The sequence below is a fragment of the Caretta caretta genome, chromosome 8 (genome assembly GCF_965140235.1).
Source record: "Caretta caretta isolate rCarCar2 chromosome 8, rCarCar1.hap1, whole genome shotgun sequence".
In the NCBI taxonomy this organism is placed as follows: Eukaryota; Metazoa; Chordata; order Testudines; family Cheloniidae; genus Caretta; species Caretta caretta.
The window spans coordinates 19755431-19768175 of NC_134213.1; the positions used below are offsets into that span (position 1 = coordinate 19755431).

The following is a 12745-nucleotide window of genomic DNA, read 5'->3' on the forward strand; positions in this document are numbered from 1 at the left end:
GTGCGTGTTTGTGCGCGTATATAGGATCCAGAACTCCAATGCAAACATATACAATTCCCACCAGCTATATAGAACTTATTCTGAAAATTAAAATGGATGTATATCGAGAGAGAGAGAGGGAGAGAGAGAGAGAGTATACGTGGTTCAGAAATACAATACATTGGGACAAATACACATTATCGCTCTCCATATCTATATTATATGTGTCTGTATATACCAGGTATATGTGTGTATACTTTAAAATGCATAATCCAGACGTGCACTATGATAGCAAGATATATATATTCAGTCCTTTCAGGACAGAAATGTGGGCCTAATGGAGTCTAATTTGATTCGTTTTGTGATCCTGAAATTCTTTCTATAATAACTGTCATTTTATCCTGAAAACAGGCCACGCTTTTACTCTCCTTAAATGAAAATCATCGGTGACTTCCCCTCTCCCAGCTCTTTGTCGTCACAGAGCAGATGGCCAATACTGCAAATATTAACTAGTTTAAGCTAAAAGGAACACATGCTTTATAACCTGTAGCGTAATTCCCTAAACGCCCCCTCTTTACATAACGCACAGTGCCTTGGGAGTAAGAAGACAAGGAGAGGGTCTGTCAGATTTTGTTCTGAGTACCACCCTGTCAGCCCGAAAAAAACGCCTTCCGTTTGAACTGCTGTGTAGTGATGTCATTACGATCGGAATCGGGCCCTTGGGTTCCAGTGTAGGTATTTAGCTAGCGTGTTTTTCTCTTCTCCAACAAAAAAAAAATAAAAAAATTGAACCTGGTTGGGGCCCGATCCTGACGTTCCTCCTGGCTGTCAAGGCAGGATCAGGTTCTTTCTCACCATCTCTCGTGTTTGCTCAGCCAACTAAAATAATTTGGAGCCCGATCCCATAATCAGTCGCTTGAGCAACGTTTACTCACGAGTTTAAGGGCTTGCGGGATAAGGCGATCAACAGAGCGGACGGTTGAAATAAAACTTCTGGACGGTGACCCGTTGACTAATAGATGCCCGGTAGTAACAACTCGCCCCTAATAAAATGCAGGCAAGCCAGGGAAATTGCAAGGGTTGGCAAGGAAATGTGACAACATGAAATACAGACTCCATGTGCCTATGGCGTGGGTAATGAATTCCGTGTCAGAAACCGCGTTCCCTATAACTGTTTATGTCAACAAATCCAATGGTGAATTAAAGACCCAGACGGGTTCCGTTGCTTTGCCGGCCTGCCTCTCAGTCCAGCACGCTGGAATTTCAAGGATCGGGATAATTTATAAGGTAGCATTTTTATGTTTGTTATTTATTGTTCCAATTATCGTTCACTTAACAAAAAGCAACCGGAACAGTTGCCAGCTCGCTGGTTTCTACTCATCGCACCTGCTTTGTGTCAGAAAATACTTCGAGAGCAATTTAACTTTGCATTAGAGTAACTCATTAAAGACACACCTCTTGCGAATGGGGCGGGGGCTTGCCTCGCATTTAATGACAGCGTTCTGATTTCCCAGACGTCTTGTAATTGATTCGGTTACAGATCTGCCCGCAGGGCAGCTCCCATTAGGCCGGTGATGAGCAAAGCTTGACACCTCCCTCTAATAAAACAGAATACTCAATTACATTGGCCTTTCTGGAGGCTTTAATTTGAACACGTGAATAGTGGGCGCAGGGTGAATTGCCCATTCCCCAGCTCGCTCTTAGGGAGTGTCACACGCCGTCTTTGCTTTGTCATAATAAGGGAGCACCCATGTTTTGGAGGCTTTTCCTTCAACACCCTTGTGTACTGCCATAAATCTGTAGCCCTTTTAAGGATCTCTCGTAACACACACAAAGCTTCGGTGCTCAAAGAGTATCCAGTGAAACGATTTAGACATAATCCCTGACACTGATGATTTATGCTGAAGGTTCAAAATACTGCTGCTTTATTTATAACCCTCCCAACCCAGTTAAAAAAACATTCAGGAACGTTTGGGGGCTGTGTAGGGCGCTGGGGGGAAGCTCCTGCAGTTAGAGAGAGAGAGAGAAGCGGTTGTCTCAAGTTTTTATGTGGCAGTAAATGCTAATTTGAAAAGTCTGCATTGGAGATTGTATTCCTCCAGCTTTATCCCTTGCACTGGGACGGGGGGAGGGGGAGGGGGAGGGCTAAGGCCTCGGGGTCTGATCCAAAGTCTACCGAATTCAATGCGAGGCGTTCCACTGAGATGTATAGATAAGACCCTTGATCCTGAAACCCTAATTCAGGTAAAACTCCCACTAGCTAGAGCGCGGGGTCCTGATTCCACCATCAGGATTTAGTATTATAATTTGGTTTCAGTGACATAATTTAGGCACCGAGGCATTTTAGACCTTTGTACCCTTCGTTTTGCAACCTAGGTCTTGGCCATTTCCTAGCAAGAGCCACGCTCCCTCACCTCCCACTGGCTCCAGTCCTAAATGCACTGAATGAGCCAGGGAGCCAAGAGCCACCAAGAAGGTTGTTTAAAACTTGTGGGGCTCTATTGTCCCATCCATATTCAAGATGAACTCTCTCTGCAACAAGAAAAGGAGGACGTGTGGCACCTTAGAGACTAACCAATTTATTTGGGCATAAGCTTTCCTGAGCTACAGCTCACTTCATCGGATGCAGAGTCCTGCTTACAAAATGATGGGCTGGTATTTCCTAGCGTAAATAGTCGATTTCCTCAAAGGTGGAGAAGAGCTCTCAGGCCAGGACCAACGGAGAAACCCATCTGTCTACATTTTTAAAATTTTAAACAGTCATTGCTAGGTAATGGGCATGTCCCTGTCCTTTTCTTTTTAAGTAGAAAAGGAAATATATTGCTTCGGGTCCCAGTGCTCTCTATATTACCTATCGCGAATGCAGGATCGTTCCCTAGCCAAGGAGAAGAACAAATTCCAGGGCAAAATGCAGAATCATCACTGTGGAGGACAGGCCCTCCAAACTATCTCAGCTATTTAATATAACATTGTATTTTATCTTAGGAAAGACATAGGGTAGACAGGTTTCAGAGTGGTAGCTGTGTTAGTCTGTATCCGCAGAAAGAACGAAGAGTCCTTGTGGCACCTTAGAGACTAGCAAATTTATTTGAGCATAAGCTTTCCTGGGCTAAAGCCCACTTCATCAGATGCATGCAATCTCCATGTAATAATCTCCAGGACAGCGGAGCCAACTAGTCAATTTCAGGAACTAAGGGGTCACACACTACCTGTTCCGATGAAGTGAGAGGTGGATGCTCTGCTTACTTATGGGTGATCATTTCAGTGTAGATGGGGTAAATGCATTAAAATGTGTACTAGACTATTTCAACCCTTCCCTGATGTGTGTATCTTTTAGATCCCTTCAAACCCTCCCTATCACTGACTACAATGGGAGAATTGACTGGGTTGATGCTCATCTGCCCCTGGGTGGACATCTTTGGGAACTCTACTGGAGTCATAATTGAACAGAGATGCCAGTATGAGGGGAATGGGGACCAAGCGCTAACCAAAATGATCTAAATATTATGTAAAATGACTGTTGTAAAGAGCAGAAGCACATAGGAAGAGTTATTAAAAACAAGGGCAACTCACAGGTTAGGCTTTCCGTTGTGAATTTTTGGCTCTCAATTTCAACTCTGTGTGCTGCACATCTGGCTTTTTTTCACTTTAAGATTTATGGGGTGGGGGTGGGGAAAGCGAATAATAAAGGCAACCTAAAGAGGAGTTCTGATTACTTCTTTGATCATTACCCAGGACAGACAACCAGAGCAAAAAATTATCTTTAAATAACTCCAAACACTGACAAACCCAGACACAATTAAACAAGGTTGGTTTTTTTTTTAATTTAATTCGAAAGAGATAAGAAATAATAAATCTTCAATAAAATATATAAAATTGTACAAGACATCCCTTTCAAAGGGACTTTAATATAATGGGAGTGGAGACAGGTGGGGGACTGAACTACAGTGGAAGACAACACATCCTGGAGTAGGTCAAAACTTTGTGGCTCTTTTTTTTTTTTCTTCTCTCTCTTCACAACATGCTTTTAAAAAAATGCATCCAGGAGAAGTTCTGCCTTCAGCTAGCTGCATTCTCTATAGTAACTTTACCACAAAGTTTAGCGCTAGTAATAATAATAATAATAAAACAATAATGATTATAAGCCTGGGCTCTATCGTGCCATTGGTTTGTAAGCAGAACTCCCCCAGTGAAATCCAGGAAAGGAGATCAGTTTGCAGAGCAGTGGCATCCTATTGTCCCATATGTTTCTTTTTGGTACCTGAATCTATTGGTGTTTTCAAGAAATGCTTAAGTATGATTCACGATATTGGCATTCTTTACAAGGTGATTTTTTTTAAAAGCACAAATTATTGCAAATAAAAAAACAACTCTGCATTATGGTTTGATAGTCCTTGCACACTCTGGAAAAAAAAAAGCCCACCTCTTTTCTCCATATGTCTATAGTATGCTTCCACCCCGCCCGCTTCGAATAGCATCATAGAACCAAGCGTACGTACACCTGGCTGTAGATGAAATTATTAAACACGCAAAGCAGGAAGGGATAAAGACAAAACTCTTTGCCTAGAGCCCTCTCTGTGCATCCCTCCTCCCCCACAGTGCTTTGAAAAAAATGTTTAAGCGAGTTCTACAAAAAAAAAAAAAGGGGGGAAATAAATGATCCGATAATGGGGTGGGTAAAGTTATTATAGACTTTACTCATTTGGGGGCCCGATCCTGCGGTCCGGGTACGCTCTTTGTTGCTTTGGTGCAGGGTGGCCCCATTTGAAAATGCAGGAACTTGCTGCCTTTGGCCTCAGTCTGACTCTACTGGGGCTTACTTCCTATTTACAGTGATTCTCTGTCTTCTAGGGTTTGTTTTAAAAACAAAACTCGATAATACCTTTAACTGCCCAAATATTAAGTGACAAGACTTAAGCTTCAGTTTAGGGAAGGAACCACTCCTACTTTAAAACAGGTCTTGGGGCTCCTCTAGGAAGGGGATAAGGAAACTATGCCTTGAAAATACAGGATTTATTGTTTACCGATTCCTTTGTCTCATGTGCAGTATATAAAGAGAACTATATTTATTTAATTGTATATGTTTTCATATTTTTCTTTCAGGATCAGAGTCTGAGTGCTCAGATCAAGTTGAGAGGAGACCCTGGCTGCATTCCCAACCTGTAGCATACAGGCTGCTTTACTTTTCTAATGCAAACTCCTATACACTTGGCATGGCACATAGAAGACGGCAGAAACAATGACCAGAACTGGTTTTCTAGTGCGTTCTCGGATTGGACAAGATCCGCCAGGAAGTCTATAGAGCCGTTGCTTTCCTTTGGATCTTCTTAAGATAAGTGGTACATGCTATATCCGACAGGAGTAGCATAGAGTCCTACAGGTGGGATGGGAAGCACAGGTCTGTGAAAAGGATAAGATGGTCCATACAGTGAGGCCGCCTGGATGGGAGAGTTGATGGGGAAAGGTAGACTGAACCCAGAAGGCAGCATGGGCTTTGCTGCCATTTTTAGCTTCTCTAACTCGGCCTCCTGCAGTCTCTTGGCCTTGGCCCTCCGGTTCTGGAACCAGATTTTGACCTGGGTCTCTGTGAGGTTGAGAGAGCTGGAGAATTCTGCTCTTTCTGCGATGGACAGATATTGTTTCTGGCGGAATTTGCGCTCCAAAGCCAGCAGCTGGGAAGTGGTGAAAGGGGTTCTGGGCTTCCTATTAGTCTTGTGCTTCCTCAGTGTGCATGCTGTGGGACTCAGGTGTCCTGGAAGGAAAGAAAAGGCCAGTTAAAAAAAAGAGGAGGAGGAGGAGGAATGCTTAAGAAAAGAAAGGGGGAAGAAAACGAAGCTTGAAAGTATGTTTGGGATTTGTTTCATTCACACCCTCCTGGAGAGAACCCCCAAATCTGAAGTACTAAGAACATGACTTATAAGCAGTGCTTGAACTCATTGCTGTCTGGGTCCTGGGCTGTTTACACAGCACAAGTAGAGACATCCCGGCCCCATTTCACACAAGGCAGGTAGAGAATCCCCATTCCCCTATAAGCCTTTAGGTGACAAAAACAACAAAAAGTAAACAACATGTGAGGACATCAGGGGGTCAGACCACATAAATGCAGAGTACCGTGCAAATGTCTTAATAGCTTGGGTGAACAAGAATTCCTAGGACCCTCTGTGCACAACGAAGTGTAACGTGTTATAAAAGAAATACGTTCTGAGAAGTAAAATGTCTGGCAAGGGACAGAAATAAATCCACCATCATCACCACTCTCCAGGGATTTTTCCATTTGGAACAACATCTTGGGCCAAATCCTGCAGTCCTAGTAGGCGTTTTGCCGGAGAGCCATAGAATTGGATCTGATAATATTCTTTGTGTTTGCTGACACCTCTACCTGCCTCCACTGAAATCGGCGGCAGGGTGGGGGGAGGGGGAGGATCGGGCAGTTTTATTACCTTTTCTTTTAGATTATTCCCAGCCCCTCTCACTCTGCTCCCCTCATCCCCCCACCATAAAATGAAAGAGAAGCACAGGAAGGAAAGAACGCGAGCCCTTTTTCAACATGTAGCTTTTATGACATAGGCTAATTAAAAAACCCGTATAACTGCATCATCTCTGGCCAATACAAGGATGTGGAATTTGTTACCTATCGTGTTCCATTGTAATCCGGGCCACAGCATTTACATTGTTATGTTAAGGAGGATCACTGATTTTTCTTAGAAGACTTTGCATTTCAGTAGTAACCTTCTGGGTTGAAAAGAATGACTAAAATGTGAGCAAGTGGGAAACCTGGGACGCTTAATTGGCTTTAATTCGAAGTCTTGAACAGGCAGCTCATTCTTCAGTGCGATATCGAAAATGACAACCTGCCCTAAATGGCTGGTGCGTTCTAGACACGTTTTTGGCTCTATTTCATACACATTTGTCAGTATCCGTACACTCCATTTGTTAATATATTTTTCTTTTGCCTCTTTCAACTTTTTCAAAGGACGTTTTGAATTTTAAAATAGACTGGCCAACGAGTTTGAAATGCGTGTGTTGCAAAACAACCCCCAGAACGGTTCACCGTTTGAAAACGAAAAAGTAGAGCAAGGAAAGGATTGCCCAGAATAAAAGCAAACCTTAAATTCTTAATCCCTATTCTGTTTACTGAAGAGAAGAGTATTTTCTAATGCAAAACAACGTGTGGTTAATACATTGGGGGCGTTTTCATAACTATGCAGCCAGTGTGGGTATTTCGTGCAGTCCTAGAACTTCCTAAAACACAGTGAACATAGAATTGCTACGCTTTTAATACACTCCATTCTGCCGCATTTTAAAATGAAATTATGATTAGATGTTCCTATGAATTTGCTTCTCAGGAAAGATCTCCAAAGGCATGATTAGACGAGGGGCTTCAGACTTACGCCTTTTCCCTCCTTACAAAGCATGTGAAGACTAAAAAGGTAGATGGAGGGTTTATCTCGAAATTGCAAGCACAGAAAACGAGATAGTTTTATTCCACTGAAATCAAAAGCAAATCTTCAAATGACATCAGGAACTGGCCCAACAAGTCAAGATTTCTGACACGTGTGTGTGTGTGTGTGCGGGGAGACTTTTGACCTCGTGTAAGTACTTACTTTTGAATACAATCCCAATCAAAGGTTTACTGCCAAATACCTGCAAACTTGAACCTATGTATCTTTCACCATTTCGGCATCCTTTCAAATAAGGCCCCTGAGTGTAGAGCAGTGATAATAAACAGAGCACTAGAACACATCTCACTATCTTTACTGTGGACAGTCTACAGTATTTGGTGAAATGGCTGATTTTAAAGGTATCACTTGTGCTTTTCACTAGATTTGCTGGCAAATCCTTGACACAGTCACCTGACTGCATAATCCTACCTGTGTCAAAGAAACCAACCATGTAGTTTAAGCTACTCCTCTCTGGTCCCACTGATCACTCCCTGGACCAAACATAACTTTTCAAATAACCTATTTTAAATGTCAAGAGTGTGCAGGATGATGATCTCTATCATCTCTTGTAAGAATCCAAACAAAGTCACTGACCTACACACAACCCTCTAAGACTTATCTAGTGTCGGAAGTCAACAGTTATTTGACAGGGATAATAGAGGAAGGGAACCCTCACTAATAAGGGTAGCAAGCTCCAATTTTCATGATGCCTTAAGCCTTCTTTTACCAAAACCTAGGACCAGACACCAGGACCCTCGTGCAGGCAAAATTTCCACCGAAATAGTGAATTCCGTGAAGAGCAATGAATACTTCTAAATCCCAGCATATACTTTCCGTGACATGTTAAAGTTGTAGAATGTTGTGACCTCTGGATTATTGGCAATTTTTAATAGAATTAGGAAAAAAGCGGGGAGCTCAGTGACCCTATGATCGTGGAAAAGAGATATGTGGAGTAGTGTCTAGGTAAAAATGTTTGGCCTTGTCTATTTCTAGGTCATAATGTGTTGGAAGCTGTGTGCTATAACTAGTAAAATATAGAAAGAACACCCCCCCCAAAAAAAAGCGTTTGGTTTAGGGTATTTTCATACCCTTCCCTAGCAAACCTGGGGTACATCGAGATTGGGAGACTTTTCTGCACAAGAATGAAGCAAGATTATTAGGGTTTGTTTTTTTTGTTTTTTGTTTTGCCTTTTACACTGTTCTGTCTGTTGTCACACAATCTCTTCAGAACGTCCCAGACATCACATTAATTTGGGGGCTCAAAGAGAATTGAAGGAAGGAACATACACAGGTACTGGAAAAGTTAGCACCGTAGCTTTGCTAAAACTTTCTTTTCGTGATACTAGATTACAAACTGAACGCCTTCAAGATAGTTAGACTGAGCAGATCATATATGTCGGTGAAGCAGTTATTAGATCAAAGCAAAGCAGCCCTTTTTAATTTTTTAAACTCAAGCTCGACATGTCTTGATCGAGCTATTGTTACAGGTGCGTAACACCATTGGCTGCTCTCTGTGTGGGAAACTATGGAGCTGCATGGCCATTTAAAATATAGTTTTGTCATACTAGGTCAACCAGATTCCTGAAATTAAAAAGGGGCCGAAACACTGGCTCTTGAAAGGCGGGATGGGATCTAAGCGGGCTAGCTGCGAAGTTCAATGGCGAAATGCACGAGTGTCCACACCCGGTTGTGTAGCTACACATGGAATTCCGCTCTGAAGCACTCGCCCCACCCAAGGCAGCGGCATGCATGCTACTGGCGTGCATTACTCGCCTGTGGATCGTGGGCCATTGAATGGGGTGGAAACACCTCTAGTGAGAGGATCCCGCAGACATGACAGTGTCCTCCCCAAGTTCACACACGTTAGGGCAGGCACTTAGCGCAGCCAGCTCGGATGGGTTCATTCATGCGCACAGTGGAGGAGCCAGTATCCCCCATAACAACACTGGAATTCTCCTGGGAAGCGACGCTCGGTCCAGTGCAGTTTGCGACCTCATTCTAAAATCTCTCCTGACAAATGCGCGGTGTCTGGGAAACTGCTGCGGGACTCCGGCTCTTCACTTACACAGGGCCACACAGCGTCTAGCCAGCCACCCTCCATCCACATCTTACCGCTCAAAGACTCCTTCTTGGACGTGAAGGAATAGATTAAACCAGGAAGCAGCAGCCAGTTCCTAAAGGCAGAGTCAGCGCCCTCCCTGGAAGCTAGGCGGACACAGATCTGGTTTCATGCCCCAATACAGACCCTTCTCCCACGCGCACGACTCAGCCCCCAGACGCAGCATTTGTTAACTCGGACAGCCCCCATCTGTTCTATTTAGCCCCGCTCGTGTCAGAGCCCCAGCGCCGGGCAGCACTCACTTGGTGGAGGGGAATATCTCCCGGCCTCTTGAATCCAGGAGCTGCCGTCTTCGGAATTCTCCGATTTGACCGACGAGGTTTCCAAAGTTTTTGTAAGCCCCCCGGGGCTGTGAGCTTCACTGGAGCCGTGCCCTGGCAGCAGCAGGTTCCGGGAGGTGCCCAGGCCAGCTCCTTCCATGCCTCCCCCGCCGGGGGTGACGGGCACCTCTTTGGAGGGCTTTTTGTCGGACATGAGCGCTTCCACGCTGAAAGGCAAACTGGAGACTTTGATTTTGTGATGATCCTCGGCACCAGCTGCTGCGCCCTCTTCATCCGAGGAGAAAACCTCCTTCGTCTTGGAAGGAGAAGACATCGCTGCGCACCCCCGCAGATCCCTGTGCACTGCGCCTGGCACACACACACACAGACACACAGACACACACACAGCTCTGCTTGTGTGTCCCTCCGACTCCGTGCGGCTCCTGCTACTCACTGCTCAGGGACCCGCCAGCTCCAGCCACTCAGCAATTCCCCCTCCCCCCGCTTCTTTTTTTTTGGGTGCTCAGTTGTTGTTTCCTCCTTTGGGAAGTTGAGTCAACTCAGCTAGCCAATCAGAGCAGCCCTGGGGGATGACGTCAAGGTAACACTCTTGTGATTGGTTCTGAGTGGCTTCTTCCCCCCCCCCCGCCCTTTCAAAAAAATAAATGGGGAGTTAATGACATGGGCAGCAAACGGAGCTGTGTTATTAAGGAGCCTTCCAGGGCTATAATCATGCCAAAGCAGGAAAAGTCAGTTGGGTAATTAAGGCAGGTTAATTTAAGAGGATTCTAAGATTCCAGATTTTTCTCTTTTAAGCCCCCCTCCCTCCTTTTAAACACTCATTTTCTCTAGCTTGTGGCATAACCGTCACCCACGTCCAATCCCATCCCAGGCGTTTGTGCCTGACACGGAAACATGTGACATCTGAACCCCGACAGTCACCGCCGCTTTCACCTGTGGCTCGGGCAGGGCACCAGCGATCCTCGTCTTATTGGTGAATTTCTGCTATGTAGTCTTTTGTCAAAACGCACCCACGAGACTACGGTAAATTGCACGTGCCTCACCCCTTTTCTGCTGCTCCGCCAGCGCCTCCGAACCCTTCCCAACACGCTTTGGAAAGTTAAAAGAATAATTTGATTTGCAAATACACGCAGTTCCGTTCGGATCCAATGCCAGTGCGGTCCGAAGGGGTAACCATTTGTGCAGCGTTCCCGTACCTCAGAGGGGAGAATTCCGTATAGTTGGCAAGAACAAATACATCAATATATGATCTTTACAGCTGGAATATTTTTTTCACTACAAATGCACTTTTGCTCTATTTCTTAGTGCAAAGACACATGCCAGTTAAAACCTCCCTACGAAGGTGGGATTTTTAACGATTATTTTGCGCACATAAATGGCACACGCACAATAATGAGGACTAAATATGGTTCTAATAAGCATGGGACCTGATTCTGCAGTCCTCCGTTTGCAAACATACTGACGTAGTTTTACGGGGGGCGGGGGTGATTCTCCCTCTTTTTGGCTCCTTTCGTGTGAATAAGGGTGTGTTAATTAAAAGCATTTATTTTAATCGCCTTGTGGATAAAAGCAAATACATTTTCTTCACAACGAGTGTAATTTCATCATGGTAATTATTTAATTACATGCTGGGAACTATTGCTATTAAAACGCTCAGAGAAAAATAAAGCTGAAAATGTAGGCGAGGGCAGTTAAACCTAACACAAACCCTGCAAAAGTTAGGAGTCTGACTGTATTTATTTATATATTTGGTGGTTGATTCCGCCGAGACTTCCACTGACTGCAGAAGGAGCATAGGAGTAGGGGTGGGATACAGGATCGGGACCTGCCAAAGCAAAACTATATTGCAAAGTTGTTGTTTTAAAGGGTGGTTTTATTTTTGACACTAACTGGTTAGTAGTATTAGTTCTATGGACCCATTGCCTCTCAATAGTTTGAGAGCTTTTATCCCGGTCTTATTAATATCCCAGACTGTTACAACCACTTGGTCTTGACCTTGGTTTCTTGCGCCTATGTACTGTGTATCTCGTGTTCGTCTTTAGGAGAGAGCACTCCTCTTTGAGCGGTATCCCGGGCTTGATCCTGTAGCTGTTAATCAGGCAAGAGGCGTTTTGCTTGGGTAAGGACAGCAAAAGATTATGCCCCTGGCCTAGATTAGCTCTCTTCTCTGTCTCCCAGTTAGGGGCTACCATTTCTCAGAAAGGGAGTAGAATAGAACGTTTAAAATGAAACTAAACTCAAGTTATTTAAAGGGCCATATAGTAAAAAACCAGGTCCCCTTGGGTTAAAAATAGCAAAATGGTAGGAAATATCCCTAGTATGCCACTTCGGATATTCTAGCCCATTAGCCACCTTTTCAGCTCTCGAGACAGGAGCTGTTAATCCTTCCCCTAAAGTCCGGCCAGCATCTATAAAATATACAGGGTATTCAGATCGATTGAGTAGCAATACATACAGTCTTTCCTCTACACACAATCCTCATCGGCACCTCTTCAACAAAGATCTAGTTTATAAGAACAAAATCAGGATGTTTCGCATTAAGCCATAAACAGTTTCAGCAACTATTAAAAGAGGCAGAACACTGAGGAAGCTTTCAGATGCATTAATAATAGGTTGGAATTATTATTTTTTTTCCCACTTCAGTAAATAGCACATATGATCCATGGTCATTTTCTCATTAAGTTAAACCACAGGTTACACAGTGTGTAGAGAATGGGTTGGAGAGCAATTTAAATTACATACTGTGACTTCCTATTTATGGTCTTGCAAACCATCCTGCTGCAGTTCGTCTACTTCGTATCTCCTCTTGCCCCCCCCCTCCCCCCCGCTCACTGCATCATGACAAGTAAATGAGAATTAATGAAAATAATGAAACAATGTGTGTCTAGGGAACAATGAAGCGCCGGTGTAAACCATTGTCGAGT

General features: G+C 44.1%; 1 protein-coding gene across 1 annotated transcript; it reads right to left on the minus strand.

Annotated features, from left to right (window-relative positions):
• Positions 1 to 3788: 3788 nt before the first annotated feature.
• On the minus strand, positions 3789 to 10284 carry MSX2 (msh homeobox 2). The gene is made up of 2 exons (XM_048862129.2): positions 9783 to 10284; positions 3789 to 5731 (listed from the first exon to the last, which is right to left on the minus strand). The coding sequence occupies exons 1-2, from the start codon at positions 10132 to 10134 to the stop codon at positions 5307 to 5309; spliced, it is 777 nt and encodes a 258-aa protein (XP_048718086.1). The 5' UTR covers positions 10135 to 10284; the 3' UTR covers positions 3789 to 5306.
• Between the last annotated feature and the right edge of the window lie 2461 nt (positions 10285 to 12745).

Coding starts and splice junctions, on each gene's coding strand:
- MSX2 (XM_048862129.2), bottom strand. CDS start 10,134: ATGTCTTCTCCTTCCAAGACGAAGGAGGTTTTCTCCTCGGATGAAGAG. Junction 5,732..9,782: donor GAGATATTCCCCTCCACCAA/GTGAGTGCTGCC, acceptor CTTTCCTTCCAG/GACACCTGAGTCCCACAGCA.